This window comes from Sycon ciliatum, chromosome 11, assembly GCF_964019385.1.
Source record: "Sycon ciliatum chromosome 11, ocSycCili1.1, whole genome shotgun sequence".
Classification (NCBI taxonomy): domain Eukaryota; kingdom Metazoa; phylum Porifera; class Calcarea; order Leucosolenida; family Sycettidae; genus Sycon; species Sycon ciliatum.
The window spans coordinates 14345096-14369115 of NC_088653.1; the positions used below are offsets into that span (position 1 = coordinate 14345096).

The following is a 24020-nucleotide window of genomic DNA, read 5'->3' on the forward strand; positions in this document are numbered from 1 at the left end:
AGAGCTCTGCTGAGAGATCCTCTATCTAGTTACATTTGGTTGTGTGTTATGCACCCACGTTCCGGGCCAGTCGATCAGTAAAGGACACCTTCTATGCAGATTTGCATTGGTGAGCGCAATGATGCTGGGATGGAGTTGTTGGATTTCTCGTTACGCAATAACCTGACCATCTGCAACACCCATTTTCGGAAGAGGATTATACATCTGGCTACGTGACAGAACCCGAAATCCCACCGTTGCCATTGTATTGACTATGTGCTTGTCGGTGTAAGTCAAATGCAGTATGTTGTGGACACCCACGTGATTCGCGGTGCAGACTGTAGTACTGACCACAATCTCCTGTGTATGACTTATTGCCTGCCGGGGAGGATTGTGCCCGGCCGAAATCAGAATCAAAAGCCCAGGAACCGGCGGTTTGCGGTTCAGGAGCTCCTAACTGTGCCGGGTATGACTGGGGAGAAGCGGGAGTTAGTCGAGTGCACCCGAGCGGACTATGGCCACTATCTGTCTGGTAGGGAATCACTGGCCAGAAAAAGTCACTTCAAATAGCTGTATGGTGTAGACCAGGCTGAATAGTGACGGTTAATTCGTCAGCCTTGCAAGCTGTTGAATGGCGCAATCCCAGCACAAGTTGCTATGGCTTCTGCCGTAGCATTGCTATCATCGCCTCCGGCGATGGGCGTCAAAGGTCAAAGGTGTGTGTTTGTGTGTGTGTGTGTGTGTATGTGTGTTGCAAGTGTGTGTGTGTGTTCTGTATTAGTAGGAGTAGGAACCACTGTTTGAGCTCTGCTGGTTCACAGGTTTGCCCCAGTGGTGGCCTAGGTCCACCCCTGGCTAGGTTGAGAGTATGTGCGTGGAGACCTGTAAAGCAATGACGGGGCAACGCCTGATGCTGCCACTTGCAACCCGCCACGTATGCACAACGCCTTTGACGGTTTTCGGAAACCTCCAGGCAGACCCCTGCACGAAGTAGGAGACGGAGAAGCGAAGCGTTTGTGTTGAAGCTATTTACCTGGATATATTTCATTTCATTGTCCAATGGTAGAAGCCACTGCAAATGAGGGGGCGTTTTTCGGCCATGGCAAGAGAGGGAAACAGAAAGAAATGAAAGGAAGAAAGGAAAAAGTGAGACTCGGATACTGAGCCAGTAATAAAATGTAAAAAGAGAGAAGAAACACATGAGAACGAGTTACGCAGCAACTATCCACGACTGTAACAAGATGATAAACAGTCAGAAAGTGCGATAATAGGGCACAAAACTGACAGGCTACTGAGACAATCAACGACCCGAGACCTAGCTCCAACACATCTCAAGTGCGCAAACCAAGAGCCTTCCAACTTGTAATATTTTCAAATTTGGAAAGCTGTTGGTTTGCGTTGACATTTCGAATTTCTTGCTGAGAGGGGTAGCTTGCAACCTCGATCTGGCTTGTTCCAGGCATGCTTTGAAGCAAAGTCCTATTGAAGCAGTGGCGGGAATCTGGCCTGCTACTGCTAAAACACAAAATGATTCGATCTGAGAAAGCGTGAGACGGCGAAGCTTGGTTGAATAGTGAGTATGTCAAGTCTTTTTAGACGACGATGGGTTTCGTTTTGGAGATGGACGTCGCGGCAAACGACATTTTCCCACTTCTGGCGTTTGGTGAATCCAGGGATCATTTGTCCAGTCATGTCGGCAGCCTAACCGTCTGTAAGCTTGTTTTTGGATCCCGTTCTGCTCGGTGCGGTAGATCACGTACAATTTTTATATCGCACAAATTGAACTCTGCATCTTGCGTGTCTCTGTGTGGCCGTCCTAGAAACTCCAATCAGGCTCTTATGTCCTCTGCCTTCTTGATTGAATGTCCACTTCGTTTGAACAACGAACACAACAATTGAGGATGGCTTTGTAATGAAGAATACAGCTATACTGGAGCTAAAGAAAAAGAAGAAGAAAAACGTGGTCATGATGAAACTCGAGTACATGTCTGCTCTCCCAGCAAAGAGTACATAACCCCCCCCCCCCAAGAGTGTGCAACTCTGCATATAGGGTCTCCAACGGCGAAAACTCACATCACGTGTCTCAGATACATTTTGTATTATGCACAAACGAAAGTTAGCGTGCGCGCAATCCGAACGTCTGTCATGATCATGTTGGGAATTTGCATACCCGCAGTGAGTTTCTGTCAGAGAGTGCTTTTTTTATTACTCCGCTGCTTGCTAAAACGAGCTGGAAACGTACAACAGCGACACTGCACCACGTGATGTGAATTTTCGCCGTCGGCGCACCCCATAGAAAGGGTATTAGGAGTTGCACACTCTCGGTGGTTCTAAACTCTTGATGGCACTCATAGATGCCTTATTTCGCGTGACATGGGGTTTCTCGGCACTTGTGCCAGTGGTTGTGAGACTTATTTAATCCACTCACCCCCTCCCCCAATATTTTCGATATGAGGACAACTGGAGCTGCCACCGACGAACACTTAAGTCAGCGCAAGAAAATGCAGCAACCTCCGCTCCAGTCCATAAAATAGGTCGGGATTTCGGAGTGATGAAGAATACAGTTTTTGCTTACTTCCAGCTGTCTAGTGGTAAGGATGGTTTGCCGCGGGGAGTTATAGAAAAGCTGAAAAAGCATTTCGCGAGCTTGAATTTCAGTGATCGCACAGTACAGTGCTTAGCGAAGAGTTATCACCAACAAACCTGACGAAGAAACTGCAGCTGATGTCGACATCTCCAGACAGTGAGACCAATCCGTCGGACAGGCTCTGAAGCTCACAGAGGACCGAGGAATCAAAATAAACACCGAGTCCTGAGGGAAACTCTCGTGCAAAGGACTTTCAGGAAAACTAGCCGAACAGACCGGTGCAAGCCGTAAGGACTTAGGTGCAGTACGCACAGGTGCTACATCACGAGGAAGCTATCACTGCCCTGCATGTACAAACACCAGTGGTTCGTGTGGGTGCTGATCAGCAAGTACAACAAGCGCAAGAGGCGATTTGAAAAAGTACACTGCTGATGTTGCGTTGCCTTTTTGTCTCAAAAAAGGCATTCATCATTGCGATGAACGGGGATAACACTTACAGCCAACATGCGGGCAGTCTCACTCGGGTTCTGAGCGGACACGCACTGCCTTTGATCGTGATTCGAGATGAGGAGAAGTGGAACAAGCTATGAAACGCGCAGCAGCTGTCCGGATCGAATGTCTTGAGCTCTTCCTCCAGCGCCTGACGATAGTGGCGAGGAGGACATGTAACTTGCTTGAATTTTCGGCTGAGTTGCTTACTGACATGTAGATAATCATGTACATGGTGATCGTGGCAGGCTTCAAATATTTGTATTTTCTTACTGAGACAAGTGTGAAGATAAGCGCCAACTGTAACTGGGCGGATCAAGTGAGTATAAAACACACGCACCGAAAAGGACCAAAAATAAAAGTACACCGAAGATTTGTGAAATTTCAGTATTCTTGAGCCGTGAGTGCAGTGGAAACCAAGGGCAGTGTGTAGGACTCCCTCTAGACCCATCATCAAGACATTGTGCTTTGGCAAACACGCCCAATGCAGTCTGTGATCATATCTGTGAGAGGACCCTGGTTCGATCATTGTATCTTACAGCTGCACCACTGATTGCTTTTCTGCCTTACAGATGGTATCACCATCGCGCAGAATGATCCATCTAAATACGTGGAGAAGGAGACAGGGACATTCAAATGCGTGTGGCCGGGTTTTGAACGCTGCACCAGTCCTCCATGTGCAGGCGGGACACACCACAATGCACATACGTCCGTGAGTTACCCATATTTTAGAGGGTACACAAACCTGCCACAATGTAGTCAATTGGGTAAGTTTTTATGATGTTATTTACTAATTACCGTTTATAGATGAATGGATGGACGGACGGACGGACGAACGGGCGGGCGGGCGGGCGGGCGGGCGGGCGGGCGGGCGGGCGGGCGGGCGGGCGGGCGGGCGGGCGGGCGGGCGGGGGGGGGGACGGACGGACGGACGGACGGACGGATGGACGGATGGACGAACAGACAGACAGATGGACAGTCACACAGGGCGTCAGAAATACGGACATGCAGACAAACATACTGATGGACAGACGGACGGGCAGATGGACGGACAGTCAGACAGGTCGTCAGAAATACGGGCATGCAGACAGACAGACTAACGGGTGGACGGACTGACGGACGGACGGACGGATGGAGGGATGGATGGGCGGATAGATGGACGGATGGACAGACGGATGAACGGACCGACAGATGGACGGAGTGTCTTCGTAGGAGATGGTTAGTGGTTTTGTAGCTCTGACTGCACGCTCTGACTGACTGCTTCTGCTTCGACTGTTCTGCGCTGACTGCTTTGCTGTATGTGAGTGTAGTCATGGCGAGCGTTGCCTGTATGGCTGACAAGAGTAGTGAGAAGGCTCCATGTCCCAAAGGACGCCGGTGCTGCCCCTGCTCCGGGAATGAGACCTGCCGAACAAATTGCTCATGCCGACAGGAAAGTCGCTCCTGCACTAATTGCACTCCTGACAGGAAGCAGAAATGCTCAAACCGAACCGTACCGATTCAAACAGCTGCCGTGGCTGTCGCAGCGGAGACTGTCTCAACGGAAACTGTCTCAACGGCTGGAGACCCGCCGAGGCCGAGGGCTGACCCGCCGCTACAAAGTGTCGTAGGTGAACTCGCGGCGTCACCCTCCGACTCTGAGGTCCGGCTGTTGACGGAACTTGCTGGGTCGCAGGCCTAACCTATTGTCGAACCGGGCTTCAACGACACCGCCGTCACCGAGGCCACAGTTGAATTTGATAATGATGCAGTCAATACTGCCTTACTGAGCGCAAAATTCCAGAGAGCGTTTGGAGCTGAACTGGTCAACTCCGACGGTGGTCCGGATTGTGAAATCAGGCAAATGTGGTGGAAAGTGGTATCTTTGCATGGGAAGCAATATGGCCTGCCCGACGGAGGGGTCGGAACACGCTTCGCCAACATTTTAGCTGAAGAAATAGAAAAAATGCAACAATAGCCAACAACCTTCAGAGTGTGAATTTCTTTTCACTGCTCTCGTTCTGCAACGTAACAAGTCTATTCGCAAAGGAAAGGACAACCGGCCACTCCTCACAAGACGGATGGATATGTGGGAGAATGGTCACCACTCTGAACTACTGCGTGAGGCTAAACGGTGTGATACTCAGCTGCTGACCAGTATGTGTGCTATGTCGCCAGAGCAAATAGAGCGGACCTTCAACCGTCTTATGCTCGAAGGCAGGGTCAGATCCGCGGTGCGTCTAATCACAGATTGATGTGGTGGAGGTGTACTGGACCCCGGTGGTGAGGCTCATGGCAAGGCTGACCCACTTGGTAGGATCGTGTACGATGTGCTGCAAGAGAAACACCCGGAGCAACAACCCGCCGATCCAAGAGCATTCCTTGAATGCGAGGATCTGCCCCTGCTGGAGAATCTTCATATCCCTGTTGCAATGATTAAAACAGGGGGCCCGTCGACTCTTCGGCAGTGCCGGTCCCAGTGGGACCAACTCTGAGCAGTGGATAACGTTCTTGCTAACACGTGGCAACGCCAGCGGTTGCCTGCGGGAAGCTGTGGCCGCCTCAACCCGTCGACATGCAAATGGAATTGTGCCCTGGTGCAACATGCGAGCATTCCTTGCTCGGAGAGGCATTGCGCTGGACAAGCTACCAGGAGTGCGGCCAATCGGAGTGGGTGAATGCAGGCAGCGCATTGAGGCAAAGGCCATGGCCCTTGCTACGGGAATTGATGTCCAGGAGGTCTGTGGGGCTGACCAGCTATGCTCGGGTGCAAAAGCTGGGATTGAGGCAGCAGTTGGTGCAATGAGCGACGTTTTCACAGAGGATGACACCGAAGGACTCCTTCTTGTCGATGCAGCTAATGCATTTAACTCGCTAAGCCGTCCCGCGGCTCTATGGAACTGCCGGGTGCTCTGGCCGAGATGCGCAAGGTTTGTATTCAACGCCTACCGTGGGTACGCTGTGATCATCTTGAAAGGTTCCTGTACATCTGAGGTCCATACCCTTCTCAGCCGGGAAGGTACTACTCAGGGATGTGCCCTGGCTATGCTAATGTATGCCATTGGCCTGCACCCTCTGATTAAGAGTTTGAAGGAACCCAGCCAGCACACCCAAAACTGGTACGCTGATGATTCTTCTTGTGCGGGACGGTTGCGCAACATCAGGAAGTGGCTGGACCGCCTTATTGATCAGGGTGAAGCTTTCGACTACCAAGTTGAGCCGACAAAGAATATCACTATTATTTCCCTGGATCTCGTTCAGCAAGCTGATGATATCTTTGGGGATCTGAACATCCAATTAGCCACATCCGCCGGATTTCTAGGAGGCTGTATTGGTGAACCTGACGGAGTGAAATCGTTTGTCAAGGAGAGAGTGGAGACGTGGATGAGCAGTGTCAATTGCCTTGCCGCTGCTGCCAGGAAATACCCCTAGTCGGCGTATTGTGCGTTGAATCGCTCGCTCTCATGTGAGTGTCATACCTCCAGCATGTTGTCCAGGGTCTTGAATAGGAGTTTACTCCGCTTCGAGACATCATCCTGGAGCAATTTGAGCAACTGCTCCAGCAATTCTGGAGCAGTTCTTCCTCAGGAACACCAGCTCCTCACCCTGCCAGTCAAGTATGGTGGCTTGGCTTTGGCCGATCCTGTCAACTCCATCCAATCTGGTAACCCCGTAAACGTAACTGATCACAGCGCTCACTGTCGCCGCATCACAAGCCAAATCAGCAGGGAACGAGATGTGATTTCCGCTGAAATCAGCCAATCAATTCTCAGTGACCTGCCACAGCTTGAGGAGCGCACCCTCTCCCGCATCGTACGGGGAAATGCCTCCGGATGGCTTATGGTATTGCCCCTGAAGCGCGAGGGGTATGATCTATCGAGTACAGAATTCCGCGATCAACTTGCCATCCACTATGGTCAGCAGCCGCTTGCCCTGCCAACGCAATATGATGGTTGTGTCGTATCCGGTCGGCCCGGGGTTAGACCCCAAGGCTGCGGTTCGACATGAACTAAATTACTAAACCTTCACATTACAAGGCTGTGCAGTGGTGGCCACTTGGAGAGAGTCCACCAACAGAATTACTCTTACGCACGCACACACATATACCTAGACATACTCTCACACTCACACTCAGGCATATACAGACACGTACACTCACACCAGCGTTCAGGTATACTCACATCTTGAAAGGAGCTAACTTAGTTCAAGAGACGATATTGAGAGCACAAGGCAAGACAGACGAAAGCCGAAGCTTCCGCCTGAAGGCGGAAAGCAAGAGAGAGAGAGAAAAGCAAGGTGATAGCAATAATATCTAGTTGCGGCCAGGGAAATCCATGGCCACGAGATTGCTGGTCCCGCATGCAATAGCGTATCAAACCGTAGTAAATATGTGTACGAACTGTTGCATAAAGAGCGGGAGTCATGTGGGGAAGCAACAGCGTATACCAAATAAGGAAGGCCTCAGGCCGTGTGTGAAGACATAAAATAAAGACGATTATGAACCCGTTTATGGGAGATATATAAATAATTAGACATCTAAATAAGGCATACTTGTCCCGTAGAGGCCTTAAGGCATGTGTAAATAGTATGGATACGACAGTTGCGGGAAGCCCTTCTCTCTCCAGCATGTCCTTGACTTCCCGAAAGGTGGACTTATCAAGCGAGGCCACAATGATCTGCGTGATAGCGATGCAAACCTAGCTGATATGGCATTCGGTGGTGTTGTCGTAGAGCCGATCATGGTACCGGAGGGTGATCGGATGGGGCAGCCTGCTCTTCGGGCAGATTGGCTTGCCCGGGGTGTGTGGGAGGATAACAGGGTGGCATTTTTGTGATAATCGCATCATTGATGCCAAAGCACCCAGTTACTCCCATTCATCCTGGGAAGCTACTTCCAACCGCACTGCTAACGCGACCCTCCGTGGGTCATTCACACCACTGGTTTGTTCCACGGATGGGGTGCCACATCGCAAATACGCCAGCTATCAGAAGCGACTTGCTGGTCGCCTCGCTCTCAAGTGGGACAAGCCATTTTCAATCATCACGGCTTGGGTGCGAGTTCGCAGCCAATTTGCAGTGATCCATGCAGTCGACCTCTGGCTACGTGGGTCTAGAAGGCGCCTGGCAGGCCTGTCGACGCAGGATGGTGCTGGGGTAGGCATCGGCCATTGAAAACTGAATTTCGTCTGTTTTAAGTGGAATTTCTTGGAGTTTCCCAATGGATTGTACTTGAATATACAGACAGAGAGATAAACAGACATACAAACAGCACTCTTATGCACTCCTTGATGTTTGTTCTCTTCTGCTCTCCTCTGTGTGCATCTTGTAGCATCATTGGTAGCTGGTAAACACCACTGGTATTACAGCCCTCATAATACAACAATTGATCGGGCTAGTATGGCGTGTGAGGACATGGGCACAAGGCTGATGATGTTGGACGAAGTGCTTGAAATCAGGAATTCCATTCCCGAAATCAAGTTTTTGAACATTGCAGGCAGTTTCGTCTGGGCGCTCAACCCAGTCACAAGCGCTCCACTAGCTGTCAGGATGATGACAGAAGAACAGACCACTAGCATGCTGATTGCTTCAATCCTGTGCAAGTCATCACGTGAGTATTCATATCGAGTATTTCATTTTGCATCACTGAGGTGTTTAGCCAGTGAGGAGGCCCGGGAACAGGTGTACGCACAAAAATCTTTCGACGTTTTCGTTTAGTATGACTATTTGTGCATGTTCAGACCGAATTGCCTCAGCATGGGAGTTTATTGTCTGCTGTGAACATCCAGAACATAACTCTAGCATGCCAAGTCCGCTTGGAATGTTACTTTCGCATGAACATGGAATGTTCATTGCACTTGAACTTGAGCTTGGAATGTTACTTGAACATGAACTTGTAGCAACATTGCTGTATACATGTACTTGGTCCGACTTATTAAAATGTGCGTTTCGCTTCGAACGTCAGACAAACAAATTCAAATAATCTCAGGACGGAACAAACTTTCCAGCTACCTAACACTATCCTTCAGTTGTCGATTTGTGATGTTGAAGAAGAAATGGCTCCAACCCCAAAGGAGGCAGTGCCTCAGGATCCTAGTCGACTCGAGAATTTAGCGTGCAAATTTTGTCGTCAGAGGACTCCTGTTGCTTCTTGCGCAACACAGTGAAGGCCTGGTGCTGAAATCAACACCCCACTTCGATGGGGAATTGTCACGGAGTACCAGAAACTACTGGGCGATCGTTCTCGAGTGCTTCCTGGCGGATTGAAATCGCTGCAGTCGCTGGTTCCTTGGAAGAATCAAGCAAGTTCAGCAAACGCGTCATCCAGAAACTCGTGCAGAAAGCACCTGCATCGCTCCGTCCATTTTGTGCTGATCTCTCTCGCATTCGTTCACGATGTGGCGGCCGACAAATCAAGATCACAGAAGACATCGTCGAGAAGTTGATCGATATAAACAACCGCCCTTGAGGTCGACTTTCAGGCGACAACCTGGCTGGAAAACTGAAGCGCAGAAAGGGTGAATACGGTGCGGAGTCCTCGCCGACTCCTCGGAGCCTTGATCGCGATCGATGCGTCACAACATCGCCAGTCTCCGGGGCCAGTGGATTCGTGAAACAGGCAGAGCAAGGGAAGAGCACGATGCAGCTGACTGTGTGACAGTCATGTCGACACAGATCAGACTCAGTACTAGTTCTACGCGCGCGGCACACGGTGATGAGAAGTGATGTTTTTTTGCGTGGTGGTTTACTTGTTCGCCTCATTTGAAAGTCTCGTGGGAGCGTCAGGCGAAAACACCTACAGCCACCATCCTGGCAGTCGTACTGCACGAGGAGGAGGCAAAGTCGATCGTCTAAATCGTGCCTATGGAGTGAAAAAATCAAGGAAGCGCAGTGTAGCTTGGAGGAGATGAAAAAAATGTCGACGTTTTGCAGGTTGACGCACTTGAAGAAGCGCCCTGAGACGCCAGCAGAGATGGAAACTAGAAGGTCAGGCCAAGAAACGACACAGTAGTTATCTATCTATCCTCTCTTGGTCGACTTTTTAGTACAGGTGCTCCTTTGGACATAGGCTTGAGTTTTGAAGCGAAGCGCACATTTTAATAAGTCGGACCAAGTATCTGCATAATCACAAACCTACTGCTGTTGTTGTAAATACAAACTTTCAACTTGCAGCACCATGTTAGGAATCTGGTAGTTTAGCGGCTTGCCATTGATTCGCTCATTGTGTTGCATTTTCTTTTATGACTTTTCTGTCTCTTTAGCCAAGCTTGAAGAGAAGGGAAGTTGCTGGACAAATGACAAGTTTAACCTTTTCCCCACAAATTTAACAACTTACTATCAGGCTGTAGCTAGCTGCGATTACCCACAGCAGGATAACTCAATCATACCGTTCCCATTCCTGCACTACTGCCTGGATTCGCTGACACGCTGGACAACGACTTACCACTCATACTGGATGCTTAAACAAAACGTTCTCGGTTCAGCTCGTAGCAGTGATTTGCATCAGCGTGATGTTAGCCATAGTCTACTCAAGATTTGCTGGATAAGTAAGTTGTTCAGTAACACTATTATTTTAGTAGTATTCTCCTATCCATCCCGAATGGGACTCATGACTTGACTGTGAGCATGTGTGTGTGAGAGTGAGAAAACAAAATGAAAAAGAAAGGGAGAGTCTTGTAAAAAAGGTCAAATTTAAGAAGAGGAGAAATAGACTAAATGCCTGAGCAGATGTAACTCCACTGTTTTCTGTGAGTAACACTAAGACACTACTGCATGGATTCGCTGACACGCTGGACATCGACTTACCACTCATACTGGATGCTTAAACAAAACGTTCTCGGTTCCGCTCGTAGCAGTGATTTGCACCCGCGTAATGTTAGCCACAGGCAACCCAAGATTTGCTGGATAAGTAAGTTGTATAGTAACACGTCTGTCTCACCCTCCAGGAGCGACACTGATTCACGCTGCTATCTGGTGTTCACGAGGTGTTTGTCGCGCTGGAAACGGAGCGTCTCTGTAAGTTTGTATCCCTGGTGATGTTTGTGCCTGGAGAGCACTAAATAAGTGGTGCTCTTCAGGCACAATCTTCCTCAGCCTACTCAAGCTCAACTGATGAAGGGTGAATTCCCCGAAACACTGTGTATTGAGCAGGGAGTGGTGCTTTCTTGCAGGTTTGCCGAGTCGAAGGTTCGATGGACTTCTCGTGTGCTCTGGATGGCAGTCGTGAGTCAGTCAAGTGTCAAGTAAAGTCGGCGGAATAGCGCGAGCTCCGGTGTGGGGAGCAAACCCTTTCTTACAAATTATCGCCGAAGTCGCAACCACTACTTCGTACTGTATAGTAACACTATTATTTATTACTATTCTCGTATTGCTACTCACGCCTCATGACGGCAGAATTGACTGTGAGCGTGTGAGAATAGGAAAACGAAATGGAAAAGAACAGGAGAGTCTTGTAATAAGGGTCCAATTTAAGAAGAGCAGTACTAGACTAAATGCCTGAGCAGATGTTACTGCACTGTTTTTCTGTGAGTAACACTAAGACACCACATTACTGATATTACAAGACCAAGTCAACACAAAGTCCAAGTTTACGACAACAACATGAATTTAAGCACACGAGAGGTCCACCGAAACTTCGACTCGGCACTCATGCAAGAAAGGACCACTCAGTACTCGGGACACAGTGTTTCGGGAAATTCACCCCTCCTCATTTTTTTTATTTTTTTACAGATACACCTCCTACTGATAGACCATAACAAAGAGAGAAGAAGAAGAAGACAAAAGAAAATAATGATTGAGACAACAAAGGAGAAAGACAGACAATGTACTAGTTGAGCTTGAGTAAGCTGAGGAAGATTGTGACTGAAGAGCACAACATATATATTGCTCTCCAGGCCAAACCATCACCAGCGTAAAAAAGTCCAGTCAAGTCGACGAACAAGTGAGAGCTCCGGTGTGGGAGGTAATCCTTTCCTAAGAAGACGTTGCCACTATTTCATGACATTTTCAAAAAAGTAAAAACAGTGAGCTTGCCAATCAATACAAACAATAGTAAGATAACTAGTACCTTCAGTTCTATTTTTTAAACAAAGTTGTTCAGCTTGCAAGTAGCCCCGCAAATTCCACACACCCAATCAAAACGATACTTCTACTATTAATTACCCACCGACCAACGGATAAAACTTTAGACGATTTTCAGAAATGTTTGGCTCAAATCGACTGATCTAAACCAGTCGTTTAGGATGGGGGAGGAGGTTGAGCGCCTGTCCACTTGTCGAAATATATCGATGCACAGTTTGTATGTTTGGCGCGTCCAGAATAAAAAGAGTCAAAACATATCGATACTTTGAACCATTTGTGTTCATTTCTCACGGAGAAGGGGGGGGGGGGAGAGAAATGCCTTTTTTTCTAAACAAATATCGGTATTCACGGATGGGCCCCTTACGACATTCCAATCCCCCGCAAACACACATTTACAGACGGGCATCCATGGCTGGAAGAAATCACCAAATCTCCGAAGGCCATGAATTGGATTCAAGCTTCATGTACATTAGCATAAGTGTGCAGTGGGGTACGGTCTGCTTGATGTGAAATTTGTACGTTGAATATTTACATACAGTGCAAGTGGCTGGCCAAAACCCATCTTCAGAATTCGACTAAAATAACACAGTACATTAATGTTAGCATGGCCTTTTCCTGCTGGTGTTTGTGTTGTTCTGTGCACAGAGCGCCCCTCGCCCCACCTGACACTTACCGTGAACCATGAATGTCAGAACTATGAGCTTTACTACATTATAAACGCAACCGTCAGCCACTACTCCGAGGCGGTAGCTCAATGTGGAAAAGGAAAAATGAAACTTCCGCTGATAGAGACGAAGGAGTGTCTTTCGCTGTTTGTCAAGAAACTTGGCATACTTCCTGCTTGGATCTTTGGCATTGCAGATGGTCTGGCAAAGACCAGTAGTGATTCCCTTCCAGTGCCAACTTCCCATCTAAAGTCCGTCATCTGCGCTAAAGGTAAGGACATATCCCTGGTGAGTTATGCGGACGATCTCGGTTCTTAGTCCATAATAGATGACTTGCACAAAGATCCGAGCCGCGAGTGAGACGGGGCAAGTGCACCCTGTGCACCATGGTGCACCCAGGCTACACTGCGCGCGCGGGCACGCGACACCATCAGATTCTGTAGTGTACTTTTTTTGTCAGCGTGAATGAACGGTGCACGGCATGTACATGTACATGTACATGATCAGTACCGTCACTAGTGACACTAGTAGTGTGCACTGTCTTCAGCAGACATGAGTCATGCATGTGCACTTGTAGGGCTAGTGGAAGTACATGAGTGTATATTATGTGAAGAGAAGCCAGGCGTCCAAACCAACCCAAAATACTCTTGCCTTATTCTTCGGTGAAATAGTTATATAAAAATTGTCTTACCAAACAACAGTGAGCATAGCAGCAACCTCGATGCACCCAATAATATGGCATCCGGGAGCAGCAAGTGTTGCACGAGAATCCCAAGAACACGTCATGTTCCATGCTACCCGCCGCCATCAAAAGAACGAAGGATAACTGTGCTAGCCTAGTTCATATTCAATGTAACGCTAACGGTACGGGATATAGGAGCCTGTTGGGAAGGCGTGGGCGAGCTGTAAAATCGTGTACGGTTCGCACGGCACAACATACATGCAGCGGTTATTGCGACAGTTAACGTCGATGGACGAGAGTCATACAGCACAGCCCATGGGGGTTGACGTTTCTGAGCTTCCTTTCCGAAAGGAAAGTTTTATTTCTTCTCAAATAAAGCAGAATCATGCTGATTATACCAGTCTGTTATGAAGACAAGAAAGCAGTCATGGACATTGTGCCATTCTAAAGGAACGACAGGTAAAAGATAAAGCACTTCATCTGAAAACTCAAGGACTACCCATAAATACAGCAAATGATAATCCAAGCCTGATAATGTCCAACTCCGTCATGTGAGCCATTCAGTGAGTTATCATGGGACGTGTAATGTTCGAAATGCTGAAAATTGAACAGTTGCAGTTGTGTTCGTCGCCACACAATGCCATCGCCAGTTGACATTCGAAATGTAGCCATTTTTTACGCTTGTGTCCCTGTACACGGCATGGAAGGTTGAACAGATTCAACTCTTCCATCACTTCCTGATCAGTACAGTAGTGCAGTTGCGTTCCCGTTCCTGACACTCACATCCGGCTCCGCTAACCAGCATCATGAGCACTCCAATGGTTCCCGCCGCTCCTTCCGCATCGTCCCAGCGCGCGCCGTCAAAATGTGAACTACTGTAGGCAACGGAGCCAATGTATGATGAAGGTGAATGCACTGTTTGATGATGCTCCAACAAATCCTTTCACCGTTGTATTGAATTTGTAAGAAGAGTAGTGGCTCAACTGTAGGTCCTACGCAGAAGGTACCTCGCAGCGCAGTTCTGTTACGTCCACAATAATGAACACACTCAGCAGACTGTGATGTGTGTCAGACACACTCTGGCATTATTTGTTCCACATTCTCCCAGGAGGAGATGAAATGTAGTTCAATCATGTCTTCAGTACATGGGGTACCGTTGCCTCGTTGCAACTAAACAGGTATGCAAGTTACTTTCCCATGAGACCCAGCCAGAGCCGCATCGTCGTCATTACCAGCTAGTCATGGAGAGGTATAATGTGACTTTCCACCACTCCCTGATTCAATCATAGTTTGCGAGCCTGCGCCAAACTGCTTTCTCACTAGAGCCAGGCATTGGATACATATGGCTTCAGTAAGGTTTACAATGCTATGTCTCTGGCCTAAGTCCAAGTCTAGATACAGCTGCTCAGAGTCAGGGCTGATGAAATGTTCATATCGGAACAAGTGAGACTTCAACAGTAGCAGTACACATCAGGCCTGAGGACTTCGCAGCGTTTCTCCAGCACACTTGTTCTCTCCTTCAACTCAGATACTACTTGAAGTACTAGTAAAGGCCATCTGGCTCTCACACTCAGTCCTTCCACCCTTCATTTTCGTGGTTTGGGCTTCCACTCGTGACTCGGCAGGTTCCTGGCCTCTCCGCAGTCTGTCCTCAGGAGAGGGTCGCTATGGAGCTAGTGCAGCCGAATCAAAGGGAATCTAGTTCTTTCTCAGACGTCCACAAACTTTCGTTGTCCTTACCTTCGCTTCCACTGCGGGTAAGTAGTCGCACTTCAGGACCACGATGTGCTTGTTGCAGCCTACACCAATGTCAATGATACTAAAATAATATTCCCTCATTTTTCTGCCTCCCGGCCGGCCGGCTCGGCAAGGAACGTATGGAATGGGAGCCTAAGTTCCATCTCTCGTCTGCTAGTGCATTCAGGAGCGCAGCGGCGCTTCGGCATGACGATACAAGCCGAATCAAAACAACTCTACTCTCTAGCCAAAAAACTAGCTCAGTGTTCGTCAGGCAAAAAGCGAAACTTCGAAAGTCACGAACTCAAAAGGTGGGGAAGTCAGAGTCAGAAGGTCCACTTGCCCCGTCTCGAACCCAGACAATCTTTGTGCAAGTCATCTATTGCCGCATGGCTGAGTCTGTTACAGGGTCATAGCGTGACCATTTCCAGGCTGATTTGGAAGTTAATGTCATGTGGTCTACCAGCAATTTACAAGTTGTAAACTAATGACACAAACAATACACACAAAACAATCCTTTTGGCTTAGAAGATGATTCTTATGTGTTCAAAAATAGGAAAAATGAAACATTTATAGGCTGGCACCATAGCTTAATAAAATAGTAAGCTTGGTAGAATGTACCTCAGGTCTTGGAGTTTAAGTAACTTTTTCTATCATCATAGCGAGGGCTGCTTGGCTCTCACGCCCCCTCGTTGTTATCAATGCCACCGTGTATTGAGCATGGTGTGTTCCATGCCTGGTTATTTGGTTTGAAGTTCAGAGGTAACTGCATGTGCCTATGCTACCGACTACAGAATTCTTTAACTTCTTATTCGCCATCGATTTTGTGCTAACTCAGCTTGTGTGCACATTTGTGCTTCATGCTTTGCTTCTGCATGCAGAGCGCACTTGGAATGATGTGAAGCACGAATGTGGTAATTCTTACGACCTTTTCTACATTGAGCAGGGCTTCAGACACCACTCGTATGATGGTGCGGAGAAAGCGTGTAGAGACAGGAACATGGCCCTTCCAGAGATTGGCATGCAAGATTGTCTATTCCGGTTCTTAAGCAAACTGGCCGGACCCCCGGCTTGGATCAACGGCAAACAGGGTACTATAGCCGGAAGAATGACAGCATCTGGTGTAGAGGGAGTGCTGATTCCTATCTATCCCGTGCCAGCTGCGTCAATCATCTGTGCAAAACGTAAGGACACTGTCTGAGTTGCCTGCTGAGGTAGACCTGGGTTCTGAGCCCTTACGAGCTGCAGATGAGTTTACGATATGAAGGGCATTTTGTTTTGTTGCTGTTTTGGTTTTGGCAGGCCGACAACATGAAAATCTTTCATGGCTGCGCTTGCTGGTAAAGAGGCGTTGTGTAGCTGTTTCCATGCCTTCGTCGTTGTCATGGTTCTTGTGGTAGTGCGTAACTTGAATTGTGTACCCGCCGACTGTCGGCTTATACTGTACTGTAAGGCGAGAAATGTTCGGCGCGTTCAAATTCTGGCCTCCCAGGGCTAAAACCCATGCATTTCGGCTGCATCAGATTTTCGGCCTGTACTGCTGCCTCATGTATACACTGTCACACTGAACATTGGAAAACAAGATTTTGGCCGCAACAAATTTTCAGCCAAACAGGACCAGGCGGAAAATAGCGGAAAATTAAAAAATGCGCCGAATACTTGTTGACTGACAGTACCCAATGCAATCCGAACAAAGTTTTTGGAAGATATCAGCAAGGGCTCCGAAAACACAGACCCGCAGTGAGCTAGCCGGTTTCCAGCGATCAGCGCATCATAACACATAGCCCATTTGCACTGCACAGCAGGGGAGTTGTACCTGACACAGTAGGGGAGTTGTACTTGGACGCAGTTTTCGATTTTCTTTGCTCATGAGCACTTGTATTAAAAAATAATGGAAATAGAAGAAGAGGAAAACATCCATTGCATACATACTCAATATCAGGTTGAATTGGAGACTGGTATGCTTGGCAACAACAGGCAATGGGTGTAGTGGGGAATGATCTCTGAAGAGCTCCTATCTTACATCCAATTTCTACTCAACTCGATCTACTTGCTGGCTGAATATTAGCTGGTCGTCAACTTTAATACCGAGATCGGTGGCAGGCTCGGCTCCTTGCTGATCTACTTCATAGAAGGAGATGGTTGTATTGGCTGACATTGGCTTTGGTTCCCAGAACGTAAAGGATAGTAACTGCATATTGCCAGGAATATCTTGACCTGAGGGTTTACTGGAAGTCCTATGCTCTTCAGGCAATTGACTTGCAATGCATATGTACGTTGTTGGTAGTGCAGATTTCCTGCACATCCATGCCCGCTTTGTACATTGCTGTGTCGTCAGCATTGAGTTGTGATGTAAACCCTCCAGAGGATGGCAGGCGTGGAATGTCCCGCGCTTATGCACAGAACAGAACAGTGTGGTCCCAAGACAGTACAAGGTGGTACCCTTCGTGTGAAGAAGCTGAACACAGATTCTGATATTGCGGCGCAGCCTGACACAAACTGCCGTCTGTTCGGAAGATCGTCAGCGAACCAGCAAAGTCCGCCGCCAGAGTTTGCACAGTGCTGCGGAAGTTGATTGATTACTTATGTCTTTGCGGGGGAAAAGACCAAAATACAAGGTGCGCTTGGAAGAGCAGATGATCATGATTAAATCTGATTCTCTTGTGAGTCCCGCAGTGTACGCGTGACTAATACATACACTAGCATACGACACAACTAGACATCTCGTGCGTGTGGCAGTATTACTTAGCTGATTCCACAGAAGACGACACCTGTGACTTGGCTCTGATCGATTGCTCGATAGCAGTGTTCAATTGCCTAGCACAGGGCATCTTCGGATCGAACTGTGCACGAGCTGCTCTGGAAGAGTGATGTGTAGGGACAGATGGGTTGTATTGGACCCTAACCTCGGCTTCACCAGCCAGATCGCCACCAACACGACAGAGTTCGACCAGCGAGCGATCCTGCCGAGCCACATATGACCAAGCGTATCACCCCAGCAGTTGCCAGCCGCTTGTAAACTGGATATGTTCGACCTGTGGTTGAATACGCCTCATCCCTCTGGCAGTTTAAACTGTCCTGTGCTCAGGCTACTACCCTTGAATGGCAAGTGTCTATACTGCAGATTGTCGATTTCTCCTCCACAGATTTCGGTTTTAACTGTGTTTATGTGTATGTTTGCTTTCGTGTTGATGTTCACACAGAACGCCCACGGGTACACACATGTGCCAGGTACGACCTTTACCGCTTTAGTCAAGAAGCTACTCACTTGGCACAGGGTGCCAAGGCCCGATGCGGAAATAGACAGATGGCCCTTCCAGAATCAAGGACAGACCAATGTCTCTTGTCATTTCTGCGGATACTGGGCATAAGGAATGTAAATAATGTTTGGATACGTGGAGATCGAGACGCATATTACAGCAATCCTGTGGACGTGATCTGTGTAAAACGTAAGAGCAGTTACCAAGTTGATTGCTGAGATTGTTTCTGGATTCTAAGCCCTTAATTTACACTTTGTAGAAACCACTGACAGTTGCTAGTTTTGTCTATTCCGGCTGCTTGTGATTAGCTCATCATAACTCCACAACTGTACACAACTGTATTACGAAACGTAATACTCAAAGTGGCTGAACACCTTGCCGCAAATAGTGCTTAATACCCTAATAAGGGCAGAGCGTACTACAAAAGGCAGAACAACAGAAACCCCTTAAATTTTCAAACATACTCATCCGGTCTGATAATAGTTTTGAACACAAACTCGGAATCACAAGAATGGTTTTAGTCTCTGTTGTCTGCCTTGTGCAATAAACATAAAAAAAGTATTTTACATAGTAATCCACCTCAATTCCGTATATTCGGCTGAAGAGTGGAGCACGAAAATTTCAATTCCGGAAAAAAATTGTACTTTAAGCCGACATCCGGAGTTAATGCGATAAAAAATGCCTGTATCGCTCATACTCTTCATAGATAAGATGTATTATCAAGTTTTGGAAAGCCTTGATTCTTGTAGCAGCAACAACAACAACCATAGAATACCTGTCATGACGGAAATTGAATAAAGCAGCAACAACAGCAAACTGAACTGCGCATGATGCACCGTTTGGAAACACGATTCAATCCGGAGCACAAGCATGCAGTGGTGTATGAGAGTCTTAGCTGTGCTGGCAAAGCAGTGTGGCTGCAGCAAGTCTGAGCTCTTGAGCCACGTTGCAAGCTCTACGCCGTGCGTAGCATACGTATTCTACCCACTGTACAGGCACGCATCAACACGCTTTTAGACGAGAAGAATTAATATCATCCATCATCCACATTCGTACCCTTTTCAAGGCAATACGATCGTGTGATCTAAACAACTCCTTATATATCTTTTAGACTCGGGTGGAGATCCAAGGATTAATTCATAAGAAGAAAAGAGGACGAAAGTGCTACACGTTGCGCTACCAGTTGCTGTACTAGCAGCTCATGCGATAACATTGCACGACACAGACCGACGGCACAAACATACAAACAGAATTTCTTTCAAAGCGGTACATGTACTAGTGTTTTAAGTCACCGCTCGCAGTAGTAGTATGTGTCGGGCGGGTTCTGTGACGGGTACATCCCCTGCCCGAAAAAAATGGGGTACTGTTGATAGTACCCCATTTTCCGGGTAAAAACCGGGTGCCCTGTTTTTGGCGTAAAAATTATTTTTTTCGGGTGTTAGAGGTGGTGAAGGGGGTATATGATTGTGCTAGAGCACAGCAATGTACCTTTACTTCCAAGTACATGCACACTATAGAGGCAGTGAAACATTTTCGGCAAATTCACAGCAAAATTTGTAAATTCGGTGCAATTATTGGCGATTTCTTGACAGCCATTGATTTCGGCGTCTTTTCCTGATGACCAATTTCGGAACTGACTAAAGTTGCAGTCACCTTTCGCAGTATAATCAAGAGTGCGTGTGGGGATGTGTACTCTTGGTAGAATAATTATGCTTACAGAAATTGACTCGGATGGAGAGGCTAGGATAAATTCATAGAAAAGTAAAGGTTACTGAAATTGTATTTGCATTCGGTTCAGGCACCAAAACATCGACTTTCTGCGAATTCAGCGCAAAAATTGCATATTCGCGGAAAGGTCGGTGATTTCTTCAAAACCACTGTTTTCGGGGAATTTTTCGGGCGGCAGATTTGGGAAGTTTCTAGTACTGAGACAATACCGGGCTTCCTGGAAGTTTCTCAGCAAAAGTAGGACCAGCCAGGAATTTGCATTTCAAATCAGACTAGAACAACTTCTAAACTTGAATCCAAATATGGGTTTAGATACAAACCAAGCATGAAATTTATCCTTTTGGCCATTATTCGAGAAGGGACGAAGTGGATTTTGCGTTTTTTTTCGCATTCCAGCTCTTCTATTTTTCTTAAAAACCCTTTATACTTTGCGTACAGATTTATTCTGCGATGTACCTACTATTGCTAATGCAAAAGCCGACAAGACATCCGTCAAACTTACACACAATGTAACGTATTCGTGCAATGATGACCTCCCGCTCGTGGGCAATCCGAGTCCAAGATGCCAAGGATATGGAACACTCACTTCAGTACCTGTCTGCGACACCAGTGAGTACAGATGTGTGTATGTACCATGAAAACATTGCCTGAAATAATGTGCTGCATCTGTGTGGAGTATGACTTGCACATGAGTATAATTTGGACCCCTTTGCCGTCCATGGTTCGATTTCGAACCATGGGCATTTTGTGCACATGTGGGCACAGTCAAACTTTCGGTTCTCAGCCACATGAGGTCTAGGTGGTTGAGAACTCTCAGCTGTCGCCTTGAACAGATCCGAAGTCTCTGCGATGAAGTTTGATTGGGCAGCGTGCAATCGAGTATTATTAATTTTCTCCGCTGCGTGCTGCGAGTCAGCAGTTAGTGAAAACGGGGATTTCCCCAGATTCAGGACAGGCGGCACGGCACGTGCCAGGACCGGGGCGGCTTGAAGACACGACAAGGTAAGCTTCTACTCGAAAATATTTGAACAGTTCCGAGCTAGATTCAGTGAAATGGCTGCAGGTGACCAATTTTGTCTCAGATCTGGAGCTGGAATCACGTTTGGAGCGCATTGTGGGGGACAATGAATATTGCTCTTGGGGAATTTGGGCTCATTGTATGTATGTCATCAAGAGCTTTCCAACGAGCCCAAGATCTTCAAAATCGGTGAAGTAAAATCCAAAGTTATGTTGGGAATTGAGTACGCATTTTTTCGTGACTGCCACAAATTCCGAGGAATTAAAAAAGTTATGGACTTCCAAAGGTTAACAAATGTTTGGCATTTCAAGGTATATCCGGAGTAAAGTGCGGATGTGAGATTTCAAAAAATTAAAAAATATATATAATTAAATTGAAACCAGGAAAACGGTAGGGCCAAGATAAGCATGAAGTGAAAATCTCAGCTGTTAAGGATGTTGGTGGATGTTCATGTATGTCCATGACAATACTAGAAAGCCCTTTTGGACAATACGGTCAAACCACGATTCATGGACGCAAAGCAACATTTCACACAACTTGTGTGGCTGAAAAAATGCGACTGACCTAAAATTTGTTCATGTGAAATTATGTGCACTATAATTATAATAAGGACATGATGAGGCACGGATGTACTCATGCAAACAAGTGCATTTAGCATGCAGCACTGCACAAAAATAAAATCCGTACGAAAGGTTGAAATTCGGCTCTGTCCGAAAATGTTTCCGTCCGAAAATTTCCTGCTATTTAGCACCAGGGTTGTACTCGTCAAAAACCAAAAAAAATTTGCGACACTCCTCTCTGTTTTGCCTTGGATTTGTCGGTAACAAAAATATCTTCCTTATTTGGTGTGCAGCTATGTGCAGCATACCTGCTATTGCTAATGGAAGCGCCGACAGGACACCCGTCCGAGTTACACACAAGGTAACCTATTCGTGCGATGCTGACCACCCGCTGGTGGGAAATCCGACGCCAAGATGCCAAGCTGATGGAACACTCACTGCAGTACCTTATTGCAATGCCGGTGAGTACACTGATTGCGTGTTTACGTTGATTAAGAAAAGTCGCCTGCAAGTGGGAGAGTTTGAAAGCTTACCACACATTGATTACCGGTTTTTTGTATGGATGGCAATAGACAGAATTTGCTCATAGCAGATAGGACAGAAGCGGAACGTATAATTTTACCCACAATATTATTATATTATTAAAAGCATGTCTGCGTAGGTGGCGGGGTGCCACTTTCGCTTATGCCATTCAGGATTGATGTCTGAAGAGTAATACGATACAAGGAAATGACAGAAGTGACGTCAACAAAAGCCGTCAGCAACAACACCAATACGACTAATGGAAAACTTCATCCAAAGTATAAAATAAAATAGAATATGCAAACAACATGTCTGGTCAGTCCTGTTAGGTGGGGCGGGCTCCACGCCACGCCTGTCGGTCCGCTGCCATTGTGTGGACTGCGTCAACATCTAGCGGCAGGTGGAGGGTAAGTCCATGCCATGATAACAGTTCCGTCTGCAAGACCGTTACCAAAGTCGTCCGAGGTCGACCCCTGAAGCGTTCAGTGCCCTCGTCGTTGGCCAGGCGAAGATACATATTCACTGCCAACTGTGGAGGAGTAGCTGGGGTCAAACGAAAGGTATGGCTAGCGAGACTGTAGCGCTGCCCTGTGATCATCTCGCTGATGGGGACAGCTCCGCAGCGCTTATACAGAGTGTCATTGCTAATTCGTTTAGGGTACCGCATGTCGATGATGCTCCTTAGCTGGGTCCTGTGGAACGAATCCATTCGCGCGAGCTCCGACATTGGTAGGCCCCAAGTGCCGCAGTTGTAGGTAAGGACGTGGGCGTTGAAGAGCCTCAGCCGAAGACCTTCACTGATCTGGCGCCTCCGGGTCCAGATCTACCTAGATTTTACCCACATAATTATATTACTACGCGTGCTGTGGTATTATTATTATTATTATTTGAAACTCGGATGTTGAGCCATAAATAAATGTAGAAAGGAAAAGGAAATATGGATACGAGTTAAGAGTAACTCTCCACCACTGTAACTGGATACTATTGTAAAGTCAGAAAGTGCAATAACTAGGCACAAAACTGACAACTGAGACATTCGACGTCTTGACAACTAGCTTCAACACATCTCCGTAGCGCTAACCGACAGCCTTCCAACTTGGAAGGTTCAAGGTTATGGAAAGACCAAAGAGGGGAAGGCAAGCGCAACGAAAACGAGCAAAAGCTACAGTCCCAACGGAACAAAGAATGTCGATTGTTACTGGACGATAACGATTACGAGTTATTGCACTTTCTGACTGTATATAGTATCCAGTTACAGTGATGGAGAGTTACTCTTAACTCGTATCCTTATGTCCTTTTCCTTTCTACATTTATAATAGAAATGTAATGTGAAGAACAACAATACGAAAAATAGAAGAAATCACTTGAAAACGAGTTATGAAGCAACTATCCACGACTGTAACAAGATAATAAAGAAAGTGCGATAACGGGGCAAAACAACTGACATATTTAATACTGAGACATTCAACGACCTGAAACCTAGCTCTTACACACCTCCAGTGTGCAAACTAACAGCCTTAAAGCTTGGAAGGTTCAACATTATGGTAGGACTAAAGAGGCATTTTATGTTACCGTAGGACTTATCTTGTGCACATTTTTCGATGCGCTCGCCTTCCCCTCAAATAGATAGTACTCTGTTTTTGAACACAAAGGTCAGGCTTGTGAATGCGTTGGAAAACAGCCTCCAACACTTTCACTTGTAACTGATAACAATGACGTCCACAGCACAAAACGGA

At 47.1% G+C, this 24020-nt stretch overlaps 1 protein-coding gene across 1 annotated transcript; it reads left to right on the forward strand.

Annotated features, from left to right (window-relative positions):
• Positions 1-6520: 6520 nt before the first annotated feature.
• On the forward strand, positions 6521-20822 carry LOC135827115 (uncharacterized). The gene is made up of 7 exons (XM_065339639.1): positions 6521-6950; positions 8364-8642; positions 10294-10578; positions 12758-13048; positions 16078-16380; positions 18400-18645; positions 20623-20822. The coding sequence occupies exons 1-7, from the start codon at positions 6521-6523 to the stop codon at positions 20820-20822; spliced, it is 2034 nt and encodes a 677-aa protein (XP_065195711.1).
• The last annotated feature ends 3198 nt before the right edge of the window (positions 20823-24020 follow it).